Raw genomic sequence first — 17,509 nt, forward strand, 5'->3', positions numbered from 1 at the left:
GTTACCCTGATGGACAATTGTTGTTAAAATCTGAGCTGGGATTCAGATTAGCATCCCAAGGGTTTATCTCTACTTAGGGATTTCCTCTGGATGGAAAAGGACCTAGGTTTTATCTGCATCACACAGCATTGCCTGCCTTGTATAGCAAGGATGTGTCTGTTCAAGAAAGAGTTTGGTGTCCTGGGAAGGAGAGGTTAAGTGAGGAAGGTGCAGGGGTGAAAAAGAGCAAGTGGTACCTCACAGCACTGTTGACCAACCGGTGTAACAGCTGCCTTTCCAGATTTCATTCAGATAGGAGTTACTACCCAGCACATGCTTCGTTTTCTCAGCAAGTTGAAGGGCCTGGATCCAGCCTTGCAGCAGCCCTCCTGCATCAAGGGGCTACTGGAGAGCTCGAGGGGGAATGGCCCTATGTGAAAGCAGTTCCCAGGCTGCCGAAACCTGCTGGGCTCTGCAGGGTCCTGATGTGTTACCCTCGGTTCGTGCAACAGCAGCAGCAGCAACACACAGCTCTGGCTTTGCTTTAATTTCTGCTGCTAAGCAGTGCTATTTGCAAACCTGTGGAGGGTACAGAGCAGATTTCTAGGACATGGGCTTGTATGTATTCATCCTTTTCATCTGACGCTCGTGACCTTAGGGTATAATGTATTCTTGCACACCTTTGTGCAGTGCCCTTTGCTAGACAAGTGAGGCGAGAGGATGAGCCAAAGGTTGTGGTACTGATCTGGATTTGGGAGACATGGGTTTAATTCCCTGTCCTTACACAGACTTCTTGTGACAAAACCTTGCATAATAAAACCCTTCAGGAAGTGAGGCTCAGTGAAAATGACACAGAAACTGCAAAAAAAGCATTTGCAAAAGGTACAAAACATCCTAAGGCAGCTGGTTGTTAAACTTCAAGTGCTGTGCCTTGCCCAGAGGTCTGCAGAGCTTGTGTGTGTGTGCGCGTTGCCTTCTGGTCTGATCAGCTGCAAACAGTCTGAGTAAGGAAGCCGGACATTTTTGTCCACATGGATCAAATAGCAGCAATTGTGACTGCAAATTAATAAAAGAGGGGGGAAAGTAAGAACATAAAAGGCTGCTTTGCCAGCGCTGGCTACCAGAATCTCTCAAGAGGCCAAAGGTGGGTCAGGCAGGGCAGCAGCAGGGTCAGGATAAATCCTCCTGGGTTGTCTCTGCTCCCATCCACTTATAAATTCATGTGACGGCTGCACCCGGGGAACGCTGAGAGCCCCAAGAAGATACAGCATGATGAGCCATTTATTTATTTATTTCCCCGAACTCCAGAGACACTTTAAAAGGATTTCCTAATGTGGCTGGAATCATTTCCACAGGCAGCCAGCTCCAACTTAATTTTCAAGGGTAACCTCCTTTTGAGAGATGGCAGAGGGATTATTTTAAAATGGTGTAATAAGCATGCAGCAAAGCGACTGCCTTTGTTGCCAGTCCGGTGCAGCAGCCTGCACAGCCAGGGCGGACGGGGCTCCTTGGTTGTCCCTGCAGAGAAATCAGGACTGAGAGAGTCGAAGAGGCTGAAGACAGTCTTTGGGGAAGAGCGACATTTCTTTCTGCAGCAGGAATAACCCACTCCAGTTCTTCAGGTCTTTGCTCGTTGGAGAAGAGGAAAGCCAGGACAGCGCAGGAGCATCCTTCAGTCCGGCAGTTTCAATGGAAAATCCTCGCTGCCTTCACTGCAGAGGGTCCTCCAACCCCGGCCACCATTCCACCACACGTGTATGATCTGATCCAGCCACAGGAGGGGGACAAAGATGCACTTGGTGAGAAGGTTTTGTCGTGTGGAAGATTTAATTTACCACCGACTACAAGCCAGGGGGACTTCCCTCCTGTCGGCAGTCGCAGACCCTGTGCCTTTCGGTCCCGCGTGGATCAGTCTTGCTGTGCATAGGGTAGGACCTGTGGTGTCTTGTTCAACAAAGGTCTTGGGGTAATCTTGTCACTGGGCACAAGGTGAGTAGTAACACCTAACGTCTCACCAGCGCTGACCAGTCTGGGGCGATGCCTACGAGCAGGGCTCTGCTGGGAGGCAGCGAGCGCTGCCCAGCCCGTAACGCCTTCGTTGGAAGATGCCCCGACCTGCACGATGCACACCCTGCCCACGGACACACAGCATGGCCAGCGGGCACGGCAGCGCTGGCCGGAGCAAAGGCAGCCTCCTGCAGGGCTGCAGGCAGAGCAGCAGGCAGCGGGGCTGGGATGGAGCGAGCTCAGCAGTAGGGAAAGCAGGTGGCCGAGCAGCAGGGAGGGATACTTGCCAACCACGCACATCACTAGGATCCAGAAAGGAAACAATTTGTTTAACTAGTTTGCCAGATAATATCTATATTATGAATGCACCAAACATTGCTTATTCCTCCTCGCTGGAGGGTTCTTGCTTCCAGGATGAGCATCTTGTTTTCTCCAGTTCATAGCTAGGGGAAGATTGGGCAGAGCTGCTGAAGCCCCAGCAGCTGCTTTGCCAGGAGCAGGCAGGTCTTTGCCACCAGTGTCAGCAAAGGGGGGCTGGTTCTGCACCCCCATAAATTACCCCACTCTTCCATGGGGCCAAGGCTGCTCAGGGTGTCCGTGAGTTCTCATTTATTTCCCCTCACCTCTAAGTTTGTACCTGTTTGTCCCCATTCAGGGTGCATGGCAAACACCTGGGGAAGCGCTGCCTCCCAGCGCATCCTCTGCAGCTGCCGCTTGAGCCTGATGCTTTTCCTAAAGTCCTCAAGGGTGGGTTTTCAGGTTGTCCAGAGGCCAGCTTTTAAAAGGAGTCCAAGTTCAGTTTAAGGTGCTAAACTACAGCTAAATAGAAATTGTGCAGGGAGAATGGAGCAGAGGAGGATTTGCCAGAGAGTAAGGTTGTGCTTTTGACAAAAATCAACAAAATGGAAGAATGCTTTACATTTTTTTAATAAGATGCAAGGTTTTTTGTTTGTTTATTTGTTGTTTTTTTCTAGGAAAGTGAGTACTTTTTGCGAAGAATGTAGTTTGGTCAGGCATTGTGTTTTCTGTGGGGAGGAACACAGAGATTTCAGAAGTGAAACTGGGACATAAGGCCCCATGGAGGAAATGTATCTGTACGGACAGGCAGTATCGCACAAATTTAATTTCAGCTTGGGAGTTTTATGAACACTACAAACAAACCGAGGAGGCAAGAATTACCCTCCCCATCTTTGTTTGCCGTGTCTCCCCCATAACTGTACCAAAATTGCTGTTTTCTTGTCTTGAGCCATTCGATGCAGGTCGTGCCCACGCTCTAACTCTGACCAGTGTGTGTCGGGGGGCTGTCTGAACTGAGCTATCGGGGGGCACAAACATCTATGGGATGGCAGGGGAGGGGGCCAGGAGGTCTGCAGAGGTCTGCGGGTGCTGCAGAGCTGTATCAAACCCTCGCATTGCGGTAACCGAGCATCTGCACTCCAAATCCCTTGGAAAACTGGAAAGTGAACTGTCCAAAACTAGATAGTGTTCAAGCTGCAACACATTTCTGTGATTCTTCTGAAGTGACAAAGTTTAAAAGGAAAATGGATGAGGAGATGGATGTGACGCGTGACTGACAAGGGCATTAGTGTGACTCCAGACAAGAATTCATAGCAGCATCAGACAAACACAATGGAAGAGTATTTACGGATCTACACGGACTTAAAAAATGGTCACCAAAACAATTTCCTTTTCTGTCCCCTAGAGGAAAAAATGAAGCTAGGAAGTATAATAAAAACTGAAACTTCAGTGCTGCCTCTTGCCTGGCGTTTGTTGGCTTTCTGGAGTTTGAGAAACCGTGAGTGCACCTGAGCACGGACAGTGCCAGGCAAGTGCACACTTGCTGCTATTTGCAGGAGCCGAGGGGCTGTTCCTGCTCTGGAAATGTGTTTGGGACAGGTGACGTGCAGGTGGGCAGGAAGGGAAGGCAGGGAGAAGAGCTGGAGGGTTTGCAAGTGGCATAACCAGGCATGCAGCTTCCCCCTCCCCGCAGTTGCCTTTTCCCTTCATTACTGCAGAGATATTTTCCTCTAGTGCTTCAGCTTCACTTAACTAGCTCTTTGATCAGTGTTTATAGTAATGGAGCTTGGTATAAGCTCTAATATCCCTAAATGCTATAAATATATATCTATAAACACTAAACAAAACATTCCCTATATAATAAGCAGAGACCAGAACTGTGAGTTAAGGCCCCAGACAAGGCAGATGCACAGCAACAATTCTCAAGGACTTTGAAGTTAAAAGCCTTGCTGTGTAAATGTAAGAGCTTTTGTAAGTCAAACTAAAAGTCTCATTAAGGCGAAACTTCCATGATCAGAAACCTGACTGGTTCAGTGAGAGTCCCCGAGGACAGTAGTATTTAGCACACTTTCTAATTAAAAGACGGGAGTTATGGTACAGCAGTTAAAATATGTTTTGTACTCGTCTCGGAAGCAGCCGATCTATTCAGTAGGTTGTGTCTGCAGAGAGGGACTGCGAGGGCTCTGTGCAAACAGGACAGAGGCAAACCAAGCTACAAACAGGCAGAAAGGGGAACCTGGAAGTCTCCTGTGGTTTTCTCTGTGTGCTGGGATGTTGTCAGCGTGGACAAGCAAGCAGCATTGAGCCGAACCTGCTTTGGGTGCTGCAGAAAGTCAGTCTTCTGGACATCTTCTGGATGTACCCTGTGCACAGCAAGGTGTTAGGAAGGGGCTGCCCTGGTGTCTGGAGAAGCCAGCTTTTGTCAAGTGCTGGGGCATCCATCGGGGAAGCCAGCTTTTGTCCATCCGTCACCTTCCAGGGAGCGTGCATTAATCAGAGCCAGGAGGGCATTTCTGAACCAGAAATAGCCAAACACTTAACAAAAGCATTTCTTTAGGGGGGCAGTATGGGGGGAGTGAGGAGGAGAAATAAGTTAAAAACAAAGTGCATTTCAATATTTATTCTGATAATTCAGTTCTCTTAAAAACTGCTTTTGTTTCAAATTTCCTGCTGTTTTCAAAAGCTAAGGAAAGGGTAAGAGCTCCAGTTAAAAAAGGATATTTTGCTTAGAGCCAAAAGAAAACACACATCCAAAATGCCATGGATTTTTTTTAATGGATTTTATAAAATGCTTGTCCAATATTTAAAACAAAATCAAAAACAAAAACACATCATTTCAATTTGATACCAAATGGAAACCTGTCCCCATTTTCCCACATGCCAGCAAACTGAAACATCATTTACTGTATAGTTCACTGTCAGGACTGGTGTCCTGGTTAAGTTCCTGCTGAGAGCTCGTCTGAATTCAAAAGCAAAACTCCTGCTGAGTTTAGTAGTCTAAATATTCTACTTTTTTAGGTTAGATATTCTACTTTGTGTCACTCTTTGCTGTTTGCTTTGGGCACAGGGGTCTAACTTTCTGCCCTAAGCTATTTTATTCTCTTTTCTTGGCTTCTTAATGCTCTCTGCATCCTGCTGGAGAGCAGCCCGTGTGGCTGGGTGGGGAACCCATAGGTCTATGGAGGCTTTTGTCAGCTTAGAAAACTAGCAATCTGGGAGTGAAGCCTGCTTGTCTCACCTCAGTAGTGTGCAAGTGAGATGCATGTACTTGTGTTGTGGTACGCAAACCCGCTGCTCTGAAATGCTGTTCTGCCTTCCTGTCGTATCGCTGGGAAACACCTTGATAACCACCGTGTGTGCACGCAAAGGATCAGAGTTACAAAGGGCCTCCTTAGATCTCTTGAAAAGTAAATCCCCATTAATGCAGCTATATGGAAACAGGGCTGTCAGGAAAGATCTAGCCCAATTTTTGGTTGTGGGATGACTTGAAAAGCCTACCATGTTTCAAGAACACTGTGTTCAGAGCCAAGTCCTGAAGCTCATGCTTCCCCAGGCAAAGGCTCGCTGCCTCCAGCTGCTGCTCAGTCAAACCTTGAGAAATAGGTCAATTGAAACTCATTTAAGTTTGGCGGGTGCGTGGCCTTGAGTGCATTGTCAGTGCAACCCAGGATTACAAATATTCACACGTGCTTTGTTTTCCTTATACTAATATAGCACCAGTTTTTGGAAACAGGAGGTTAAAATTTTCATTAACCCTTAAATAAAGAACACCACACTCATGTGAAATGTGGTATTTTTAGGAAAAAGTTTTAAGAAAAGTTAGGGGTGGGTAGAGGCAAAATTTCAGTATCTAGAAAACAAATGAGTTCAGGTGGCTTTAGATGAATGGGCTAATTAAAATGGAAAAGCATGTGAGGCCAGCAGGATATAGGAGGGGAAGCTGGGGGGCACCCATTGGGTGAAGGGTGGGTGTCCCAGCAGGTGAGCTGGGTTTGAGCACTGGGTGCTTGTTGCCTTCCCAGCTCAGTGCCCTGGGCTGTCCCTGCAGCCTTGAAGCTCCCCTAGTGCTCTGTATGGAATAATCAGGGCAAGTAGAATTATGCAAAAAATAGGTTTTCATTTTTCTTTAGCACTAGCAGTATTATTATTTTTAATGAGTAGTTTATTCCTGATTATTAGTGCTCTGTTTTATTAGAGTGCTGCTATTTGTTTAAGGGACTGTCTTGTGATCTGGAAGGGAGGAGAAGTGCATTGCCCTGAATCTGACTTCAGTTTACACTGGTGGGAGTCAAAAAAAATTGACTTTTTCTTCAAGCTTTTGGTGCAATTGGCACAAAGATTGATATTTGAAAACATAGATGCTGCCTACGTGGTATGAAAGGTGTTTCTGAGGTGTATTTCCCTTGAATTTGGCAGAAAGCAGCATTTTTATGCTGTCAGTTTGATTGGGTCTCTTAATGAACAGCTGTTCCTCACTGGCAGCAACCAGTTTCTTGTGGATTATTTCTGAAACAGCACGAGACAGCAGCAATCCTTTCTGTTACCCTTGACTAAAGGCTGCCTGTCAAAATGTTTCTTTAGTCTCTTGTAGCGAGAATTAGGATATTTTTCCCAGCTCATGAGAAGTAGGTGATTTCAAAGGATTTCCCAGCCTGCTTCAGGTTTCCTCCCAAAATTCTGATTTGTAAATTTTGTGAACAAAGAAAAGAAATCTCTTTCAGGTCAGATCAACGGAAACCTTTCTTTCAGGTGAGCCTAAATGCTTTATCTTACCTTTGACATACTTTAAACTGCTTCTTTTCTAGTGTGAAACGAAGACTATATTTTTAAAAGTTATTTCAAAGCAGAAAGTTAAAAGTCTGCAAGTTTCATTCTGAGAACGTGAAACTAAGATGCTTTGACGACACTGAAACTCTTTGGGAAGTAACTGTAAGTGGAATATTTATCAGATGAGACCTTCCTAAGGGTAGTTTGGGTGAATGACAGGACCACAAGCAGCTTTAAATTAAATGTTTTGCATGGTAGAAATGTAAAAGGAGTGCTATTTTGGGAAGCTCCCCTCTGTGAGAGCTGCTGCTGAAATCAGGAGCTTCTGATCCCTGCCATGCGGCAGTTGTTTTGATGTAGGTAACCCTGAATCAAGGTTTGGGACTGATGTCCTGTTTAGTTTCCTGTTGTAAACGGTTGTAGCTTGCCATTTTCTCCTTCCACTCTGGATATTTTTAATCCAGGAAAGAAGGAAGAAAACAGTGTCCACAGGGCTAGATGAAATTTAAATAATAGACACCTTTAGGTAAGAAGGAAGGACAGGAAGGCGAGTGTGAACCAGAATGTTAGCAAAGCTTTCCAGGCATTTCTTGGGGCACATAATGCTAAAAATCTGTTGCTCCCTGCTGAGGAAGATGCTTACACATTATCTGTTTGCTGCTGCCAGGTGTTTATCAGCTGATATCCCCACCTGGGCAATGTTCCAGGAAGCATCAGTGCTGTTTGGAAGGTCGAGGTGCCCAATACTGGTTATATCTGTTCTTTTTTCATCAATATGAAGCTCCTGAGTGTCTTCAGCAGCCAGAAACATTTTCAGTGCCTCCTCCTCAAGTCTCTCTGCTTTACTTTTCCTACATATGCTCTACATCTGTCTAAGGCAGTTTTCTTTCTGCGAGTATTTTCACAATATAGATGAAAACTCCAGCATAATTAAATAAACCAGTGCTGAAACCCCCCAAAGAACAATTATCTTTTCTGTGAAATACTCCCGGCAGAAATCTTGGAAAACTTACATGTAATTAGTACATCGAGCCCCGCTGCAGAATTCAGTACAATGCATTAGGGCTCGTAACGCTGACTTCTCTGGGACTCCAGTTGACCAGTGGTAGCAAATCTGTGGGCAACATGCAGACTGACTGCTTTTATACACTTACACATGGTTAGTGTAATGATTTTTTTGAAGCTATTTGAAGTTTACGGTACCCCGGTCTCCATTACGCTTGCTAAGCTGTTCTCCCAGTGTGCCCTCACCCTTTGAATGGCTTTTCTCTGGATTCTGTGTTGTCGGGGGGAGGAATGGTCTTGGAGGTTCTGGCGCTGGGCCAGAACTTGGCAGAACTGGATTAATGGCACGGCTGGGCTGTAGGCTTCTGTGGATGAATCGCTTTGGCCCAGATCTTAGAAGGTGTCCAGGAACCTAAAGTGACAGACAGGATTGTTCCAGGGTACGTGTACATCCAGCCCTCGTTGATTGGGATTGCATTAGGTGCCTGAAGACATCCCACGTTGTCTGACAAGAGAGGGCCCTGACCCAAGCTATGATGAAGTCAACGGAAAGACAAAAGGAAATTGGTGGCTTTATATGAGGTGCTTATTGAACACGGAGCTATCTTATTTGTAAGCGAGGCTCAGGGGAGGGCTCAAAGCCCTGCTGTAAAGCCTGGCAGCGTTAATGGTGGAGGGTGCTGGGCTGGCAGCTCTTGTACTTCCTAAAGGGAAGGGTTTGCCAAGAGGGGGCACAGCCCTAGAAGTTGTTCATTCTGAAACAGCAGGTTGAGGTGTCTTTTGTTTTTCCAAATATTTCCAGTGCTTCCACAATACAAAAAAATATATATGGACTAGAAAATCGTATAGCTCTGCACCATATCAGTTAATACGCCAGCTACCTGGGGGAAAGAAATAGTTCTGACAGGGAGTTCTCATACTAGATGCGTATTTGGAGTCCTTTTTATCATAAAAGAGGAAGAAGAAGCCATGCTTAATTCACGACTGGAAAGTACCCAAGCGCTAGGATGAGAAGGGCGATGTCTGAAAACTGATGTAAAGCAGAATATTAACACCGGTATGTGGGCACTGCTTTATCTTGAAAGGACCCATAATAAATATTTTCAAAGGTGTAAGATGATGTGCGTCCACTGGGTATTAAAATCTGGAGGGGGACTAGTCTGAAGACGAGCTTTGTAAGGAAGATGCTCCTCAGGGACAGTGGTTATAGGTTTGGGATGTGCTTCTTGCCTTTCCTGCAGGTGTGAGCAGAGCCCCAGCAGGGCTGACACAACCCTTCATGGCAGGGTGCCCCCGTCCTCAGTTCCAGCTGCTTGGCACTACAAACTGATGCAGGCTTGTTTCCTGTAACAGATGAAAGTGGTGGAACTGAAATGGGAGTGCAGGAATGGGGAAGGACCACAGGGAAAGCGTCGCCCTGGGGCAGCCACGTCAATCTTTGCCATCATAATTTCTCACGACAGCCTGCAGTGGCACGGCCAAACCACAAGACCTGCTGCTAGTCTCTCCTCCTGGGAGAGCTCTTGGCTTTGGTTTGGGCTGTCATGGAGTTCTGCTGTCCCTTGGAGGATGGAGAGCCGTTCCCATGTTCCTGTGGGAACATCAGAGGGAACGAGGATTTGGCACTGCAGGTTGTCTAAGGTCCTAACCTAGGTGGCTTACAATTGATAGAGCATCCAGCAGGAGCAAAAATGGCAATGGATTCACTGTTGGGGTAGGGGTTAGAAGTCCTTTGCCAGAAAAATTGTGTGATGACCTTTTAAATGGAACTGCCCGATAACACGGTCGCACAATGGAGGAAACAGGCGGGTCTGGGCAGTCAGGTGCAGCTGCAGAGAAGGGAGAGCTGCCAGGAGGGCTCCACCTCTGCCTCCTGCCCTCTAACAGAGTGAGCCCGATGTGAGACCTCCAGCACCCACCAGTGGGCAGTGACTGAGGTCACTGTGCTGGGGTTGCCAGAAGCCAGCTGGATGCCAACCCCTGCTACGCTTCAGGAACAAATCTGTGTGTGGACAAGGCCTTTTGCACCATTTCTGAGCACGAGATCCCCGGCCAGGCCTCTGCAGGAGCAGCTGAATTGTCTCCTGGGCTCTCTTTGGCCCTCCGATGCGTGAACACAGAGTGGCAGTGAGGATCCAGCTCCTCTAACCTGTTAGAGCTGTGGATGAAAATGCACATTGCTGCCCTTGAAGAAGTGGAATCAGAGGAGTCTGTGATAGGGGAGCGCAGCATGGATAAAAGAAGAATCTGAAGGACTTTGAACATGTGAGAGAATGTGAACAGGGGTGATCCCAGAAGAGAAATTCTTCAGGGAATCAGAAGGAAAATAGATGTTAGGGAGGCAGGAATGAAACTGTTTGAAGTCAGAGGGGGGAAGCTGGATCTTAGTTTTGATCAAGAAAAGGCTGAGAGGAGGCTGAGTAATCTCAAATCAAAGTACGGGGGAAATCAAACCTGAACATTAAACAATCCACAAATCTTTCCCTTGAAGAGATGAGATCCAAGGACCCAGAAAAGCGAGGTGAGAGGTTTCCTTAGATCCTTGCAGAGGGACAGCCTCTGCCCGGAGAAGGGGCCAAAATTCCCCCTGGTCTGACGGAGAGGGGGAGAGGGAAAGTGGTTGACATGACCAAGAAAGTCTGCAAGCCTTGCGGGGCCAGCAGATTAGCACCATATCCCCAGTAGAGCAGAAGGGAGATGTGCAGTACATTTTTTTTCTCCCTTTTATTTCCTAACAGGAATTGTATTTTCTGTCCTTGAAGTGCCCAGTTCTGGCACCATCTACGTGGCTGAACCTTTCTCTCAGATGATGCCCTGGCTTGGGCTGGCTGTAAGCCACAGCTTCGCCGGTGAGCCTCCTGCTCAAGCTGTGTGAGTGCACGCGTGTGAGCTGCCCTGCCAAACTGATGGGCCGGAGCTTCAGAATTAACAATGTTGACTCAGGCCTGAAGACTTTAAAAGAATTTCTATCAACAGATTTTAAAGATCTTAAAATATACAGCTCGAGTAGCCTTAGGTTTCTCAGGCAGCTGCCAAATCAAACTGAATAATAAAATAAAACTGAATAATAAAGTGATCACACAGTGTAAGATCAAGACGGGGCCGAGTCAGAAGCACCTCCAGTAATTACTGGATTGGGAGCAGCCTCCTGACAAGCCTTGAGTTTCTGCTGACATGCAAACCGAAAACAGCAACAAAACTTCCCCAAATGAAAACAGCTCTTCCCTCCTGGCTCCCCGTTTACTCTTTTTGCTCTGTGCTGTTGGCATGAGCTGGGTAGCAAAGGTGCCAGGTGGGGCAGGGAGCCCAGGAAGAGGAGATTCTGCTTTGGAGAGGTGGTGGCAGGGAGGAAAAGGAACGTGGGTGACCAGGGCCAGGATGTCAAAGGAACATCCTGAAGAGGATGATGATGATGATGGAGGTGTGAACCTGGCACCAACCAGCATTGATCCGTGCTGTTTCTCTGCTGCCCACACCTGGGAGGTCTGTCTCCTGTTGTCCTCTCCCCGGAGCTGCCACCACGAGTCTTAGCCACGAGCATCACCCACGGCAGGACGGGTCGCTGCCTGTGCCCACGCTGCCCCAAGTGTTCCCCACCCGCTTTGCACGGAGCCACAGCAGCTTCCAGCCTTCCTCCTCCTTTTATTGCTGGTTCTGTTGAAAAGCCAGCTAAAATCAATATTAAAAGCCTGGTGAGGGGTTTTACTAAAAAGATGAAATTGCCTTGAAATGCTCGTTCTTTATGATTTGTATTGCGGTAATGCTACAAAGCCCTAAAAGGCCCATATAGGAAACTAGACTTTGCTTTAAAGCTACATATGTTTTGTTTGGGGACCTGGAGGTTTTTGATGAAAAGATTTCATTTTTTGATAAAAACATTCTGGGAAAAATGGAGCTATTGAGAAAGAAGAACCAATTTTTATTCCTTTTTGGTGACATTTTTCATGAGATAAAATGTAATTCCTGAAAATCTCCAACTCTGGTCCTTTTTCATTCTTTCTCTCTCGGCTCCTGGCATCTATTTCCCATTGTCCTTTCAGAGTGCCAAGGCAAATATATCTTTCTATTTTGGTATTGTCAAGAGGTAAGGCTGTAGGGAAAGGTAATATCTTTTCTTAGAGCAACTGATAGAACTGGAAAAAAATGGACTTATTTTTGGGTATAGAAGCCCTGTCTGCCTCTTTTGTTTATAAATTATCCTTCTGTTCTCCTGGAGACCTTCCTGTCTCTACACTGAACTCTTTTAACTCTAGCATATATACTCAAAAAGGGTGCTCATCATTTATCTTTACTGCTCCTGCAATCTTCTCGTCACCTCTGCTTGCTTTCCTCCTTCAGCTACTTATTCTTCTCCACTTCGCAATCTTCTCAAGTGGCATCTGTAGCTTATATTTTATTACTTGTGTACGCGTCTTTCTAATCCTCCATTATTTGGGGAATATCCTTTGTTATCTGTGGTAGTCTTCTCTATGCCCTGGGGATGTTTATCGCTAATTGGTTCACATAAATGGGAAGGTAAACATTCATTTCTCTTAGAATACACATTTTACTTGCAGCGGTACAACATGTAGAGCTGTTATTCTTTCCTTCTTTCCTTTGTGGTGTAATGCACAGCTGGTCGGAGCTGCAACGCAATAAAGCACACCTCTGGCAAGGTCTGCAGTGCGCTGAGCAGTGGGTGTAGGATGAGCATTGCTGCCTTTGAAACCCGCTGACCTCGCTGGGAGATGTGACTGCCCGCAGAAGTCAGGGTTACGCACAACTCTGCGGGGAAACACCCCCTGTAAGCCCTCAGTTTAACAGGAAGAGGGAGACTGTAGAGGGAAGAGGGAGGCAGTAGGTTCTGCTCACCATTTTTGTTGGCAGCCTGGATAGTGGAATAGGTAGTAACTATGCTGCTTAAATTTACAGATAGCACCAAGCTAGGAGCGACTGCAAATCTATTGGACAACAGTGCGAGAATTGAAATCAGTTCAACAAATTGCAGGAATGGTTTGGAAGAAACAAACAAAAGAGTTACAGGCAAGTGCAAAGCGTGAAACTTGGGCTGGAATAATCAACGTACGGAAGAGGACAGGGCAGTGGTTCTGCAGAAAGGGAGCCGATGAGGAGAGAAAAGTAAAGTCTGGACCAGAAGTTCAGCATGTCTCAGTGTCATGCTGGGGGAATAAAAGGCATAGAGAGGTAGGGCATCATGTAACAGGATCCTTTTACAGAAAAGTGATCGAGGCTGTGTCTTGGAGAGGCTTTTTGTGGGTGAGCAGTGCTCAGGGTGAGGATGCTGAGGAAGAAGGTCTGCTCAGGCTGAGGCATGTGGAGATGATGGAGCTGTGGGGCAGGAGCTTGAGGCAGCGGCTCCCCAACATCCTTGAGCCCGTTGCCTTGTGGACATGCTTCTCACCCAGAGCTCTGTTGGGTCACTGCCCGGAGGCAGGGGCAGCTCACCCTGCCCAAAATGTTGCTCTCAGATGTGAGTGTCAGTTTGTCTTGGTAATGCACGAGCTGCCTGTAGGCAGGCCAGGGAAGGGGGCTTAATTTTTTTCACTTCACTAGACATATTCTTGTGGTGAGAGGAGGATAGGAGTTTAACTATGCTGTTGGCCTTGAGGCTTTAGGTATCAAGGAGAGATTATTTCAGAGATCAAACTGAATGCTGATTCGAGGGAGTAGCTCATCCCTTTGGAGTGCTCCAGAAGGAAAAGGGAACATTGTCAGTTCAATCTACTGTGGAATTTATAGTATTAATGATCTGAAGAACACTTTAGGGATTTCTGTCAGATGTCTATTTTAATTTAAACTCTTGGGTGTTTAACTACCCAAAATATTGAGTTCTAGTCATTATAAAAACTAATAACTGGCTTATTTTGCTGCTAATTCAGAAACTGAGGTTAATTATCTATAGTGAAAGGATGTGGTACTAATCTAAAGTCTACCTGAATAAGACACTGTGGTTAATTGATTCCCCATGAAATGACAAAAGATTCCTTCAGAGTAAAGAGATGTTTAATATTCAGGGATTTCTCAAAGGTACTAAATTTTGCTTCTCATGAAAGGTTTTTTTTGTTTGGCTTTATCAGCTGTACCTTACCCTTTTATTATTCTTATTGTTGCTTTACTTTTATGAAAAATACCATATTGATTATACGTTTTCCAGGTGGAAGCCCGTCTACTGTGTCCCTTTGATTTGCAATAAACCTTGTCTACAAGATGTTACCCCACTGAAGGTGGTGGGAATTGCTGGATATCCAGTCCACAGATGTGGGGTTGCACCAAGAATTTGGCACCTCTGTTTGGTCCAAACAGACGGGCGCTCCAGCAGAGCTGCGTGCTTGCAGGCGAGCATGGTCAGGGTTTGGCCCTGCTAACTGTTCCAAAATCACAGGCACATTAGCCTCAGAGCTGAAATTCTTCTTTGTGCTCTGCCCTGTATTCTCTCTGCTCTGCCATTCCCTTTCTTCAGGGCTCTGAATCTGCCCACTATCCCACTAGTTTATTTAATAAAAATTACTTTCTGAGCCAACTGCAAGCAGCTAAAAAAAATTAATTTAAACTTCCCCTAAAGTGTATTTGTCACTGTCCACTGCTGTAATTCATTACGTTGTATCCTAGCATACCCTGAACATGGCAGTGTCAGAACTCTGATGATGTAGTGCAGTCTCCATGTATAATATATCATGAGAACAGTTTCAACTTGGGTGATATATTAAGCCAGCCTGGAAGGATTTTGAAAATAGACCTAAATTTCTAGAATTTTTTCGTGTAGCTTTGAGTGGTTGAAGGCTTCACCCAAAGCGTTTTTACTGAATATCTAAATCACTTCTCCCTTGCCAGGCACGTGTTGGAGTTAGGGATGTCAATTAACCTAGTGGGGCTTTGTGGCTGGCTGACCGAAGCCTACGTGTGCATCACGTCTACTTACCGAGCTCATTTTGCAGTACTGCCTTGACCTGGTTATGTTTAAAAAAGCAAATATTAAATATGTTTGCAGTCTAAACCAAGCATCGTGCAGTTCAGCCGGGCTTGCAAGTGACAGGAATACGTGTGGGTGTGATGAACACGACTGTCTTCCGCTGCATGGGATCGAGCCCTCCCAGCAGAATGCTGTGCGGGGCAGAAAGCACCAGGCTTTCCTGATGAAAAGAAACAACTTGTGAAGGATGGGCTGGGTGGTGTGGCTGGATGCAACTGGACGCCAAGAGGGCAGGAAAAGGGAGAAAGAGCTGAGAACAAAAGCTGGAAAATGTAAACCGAGAGTAAATAAATAAGAGGGCAAAAACAGCAGGAAGAGGAAGGAAGAAGTGGGAAAGAAAATGGGAACAGCTATTAGGCTTTGCTTACAGGCAAATAGCTTGTTATCAGGGCAGGTCAGGACTTTCTTTTGGAATTGTTTTTCAGTGCAAATAAAAATAAATTTAGAAAAATAATACAAACACGAGCAGAGATTTTCTACCTCCACTCCCTCCCACTTCATCAAAATGTAACTTCTCCCCCTCCCTCTTCCCACGTTTTCTGTTCTTTTTGATAAAACCTGCATATTCCAACCAGATCTTTTAAGAGACTTGGGGTCTGACTGAGCTTGTAGGGTGTTATAAGATGAGCATGAAATGGACTTTGCACTGTTGTGCTCTGCCCCATCAGTAGGGCACAGAAGCAATTCCTGCCCTTTTTGAAGTAACTACCTTCAGCTGTCAGGGCTGTGGCAGAGAAAAAAAATATCTGCATGTATGCAGGAGCTTTTTAAATGTTATCTAACAGTAGTAACCATTTAGCCCAACTCAATGTTCAAACTTAATTACCAGGAAAATGCTATACATTATGAAGATTTAAATCATTTAACAAGCCTTGTGCGAGTCCTAATGCTTTTTTATTACTGCCTTTTTCATATCCTTTTTATTTGATAGGACAAAAGCAATACTTAGCATAGATTTCCAGGGTAGGGATCGCCTCATGCTTTGCAGAAGGCACGGCACGCTGAAAAGTAGGAGAAAAAAGAAGTTTGCTCTGATCATTAAATCTGGGACAGGAATGACGGAGAGCCCCTTTGCAGCCAGGCTGTTTCCATACAAATTTTGGCAGGGTCCAGAGTAAGGAGGGTGCACCCAAGGAATCAGCCCTAGTGTGGTAACTCCTGATGTGTCAAGTTAGCAGCTCGTGGTGGTTTACTTTTTGGCAATGTGACGGTTTACATTTTGGCATCGTGGTGCATCCACACCTGAAGAAGAGGCTGTAAGGGGAAAGAAAGAAGAAATACTTTAGGCTGAAAGAGCAAACGGGACAAAGAGGTAAATGCCAGCCTAGTGCTTCTTCACCCCTCGTCTAAACTGCTCCCCTTAACTACGGCCATGGCTTGATGAAAAAGGAAATCCAGCGTTAGGACCTAAAATACTCAGTCCCATAGTGGCAACACACTGCTGTGGCAAAAAATGTGCTCATGCGAAACCTGTGAGGAGCTGGAGGACCAGGCAGGGCCTTGTTCACTGCAGCTTCCCCTCACACTGCACGGATTCTCTGTGTTAAGCATGGAGCAAAGGTATAATATATGTGTCTCCCTGAGCAGTAAAGTCCTACTTCCACCTTCTGCTGAAAGCCCAATTTAGTCCGTAAGCTTGTCTGTATGGCCAACCTTTGGACAGTAAGCTGGGATGTGAGCCTACTGAATTTATGGATTTGGTGCTGAGGGGTTCTTTTTGTCTTTTGCCCTTTTAACTAGATATTATCTAAGGACTTGCACTTTGATCTTTAATGTCTTTTTGGAAGCAGTTTTTATTTTTTAATTCTTGTGATCCCTAATATTTTCAATATCTGGAAGAATACTCAGTCCTTCTCTGACTTCTGTGTGAGATGAACATTTCTGATGCCTCCTGTGGCAGGCAGTTTGATGCCTTGCGTGTCCTGTAAAAATGATTTTCTCAGATCAGTGGGAAATGTTAGATTCTCGTTCCAGTCCATGAGTCCTCCGCAGGTGGTTGTTACGATGCCGCTGCTTAAATTGGCCCCAGTGCAGCACCCAGTGCAGGTCAGCAAACTCGTGGTTCGAGGATCGCTGTAACAGAACAAAGACAAGGCAGAACTGCATTAACAATGAATTCATTAAGCATTTGCATTTTCATGGAAATCTGATGCTATTTCATCTAATCAAAGATTGTACTTTTTTCCCCAAAGTCTTATGTCTCAATCTATAACTGACACACTGTGAAATATCTGAAATCCACTTGAAACCCCATGGGATCCTCGCTGAATTCCACAGCCTCGTAGCATATGCAATTACACTAAGATACGCAGAAATTTCTGTCTCTTCTCACAAGCTTTTCTCCTAGATCTGTAGAAAGCATATTTGCACCAAGTGGAGAATTTTAATTCTCACCCAAAAGAGTCTTTGTTCATTTTTGCCAATAACCTTTACGATTGTCTGCAGTTTCACAGACTATGCATACATCCAATACTGTGACTTAAC

At 45.7% G+C, this 17,509-nt stretch overlaps 1 protein-coding gene across 1 annotated transcript in view; it reads left to right on the plus strand.

The window, feature by feature from the left end:
- LOC310884554 (uncharacterized protein) overlaps nt 1–17,509 on the plus strand; it is a 465,563-nt gene that overhangs the window by 364,162 nt on the left and 83,892 nt on the right. Inside the window, exon 4 of the mRNA XM_083806495.1 lies at nt 12,967–13,077. Within this exon, the coding sequence (XP_083662621.1) occupies nt 12,967–13,077 (111 nt within the window). The remainder of the gene's footprint in view (nt 1–12,966; nt 13,078–17,509) is intronic.

This window comes from Anser anser, assembly GCF_964211835.1.
Source record: "Anser anser genome assembly, chromosome: 20".
Classification (NCBI taxonomy): domain Eukaryota; kingdom Metazoa; phylum Chordata; class Aves; order Anseriformes; family Anatidae; genus Anser; species Anser anser.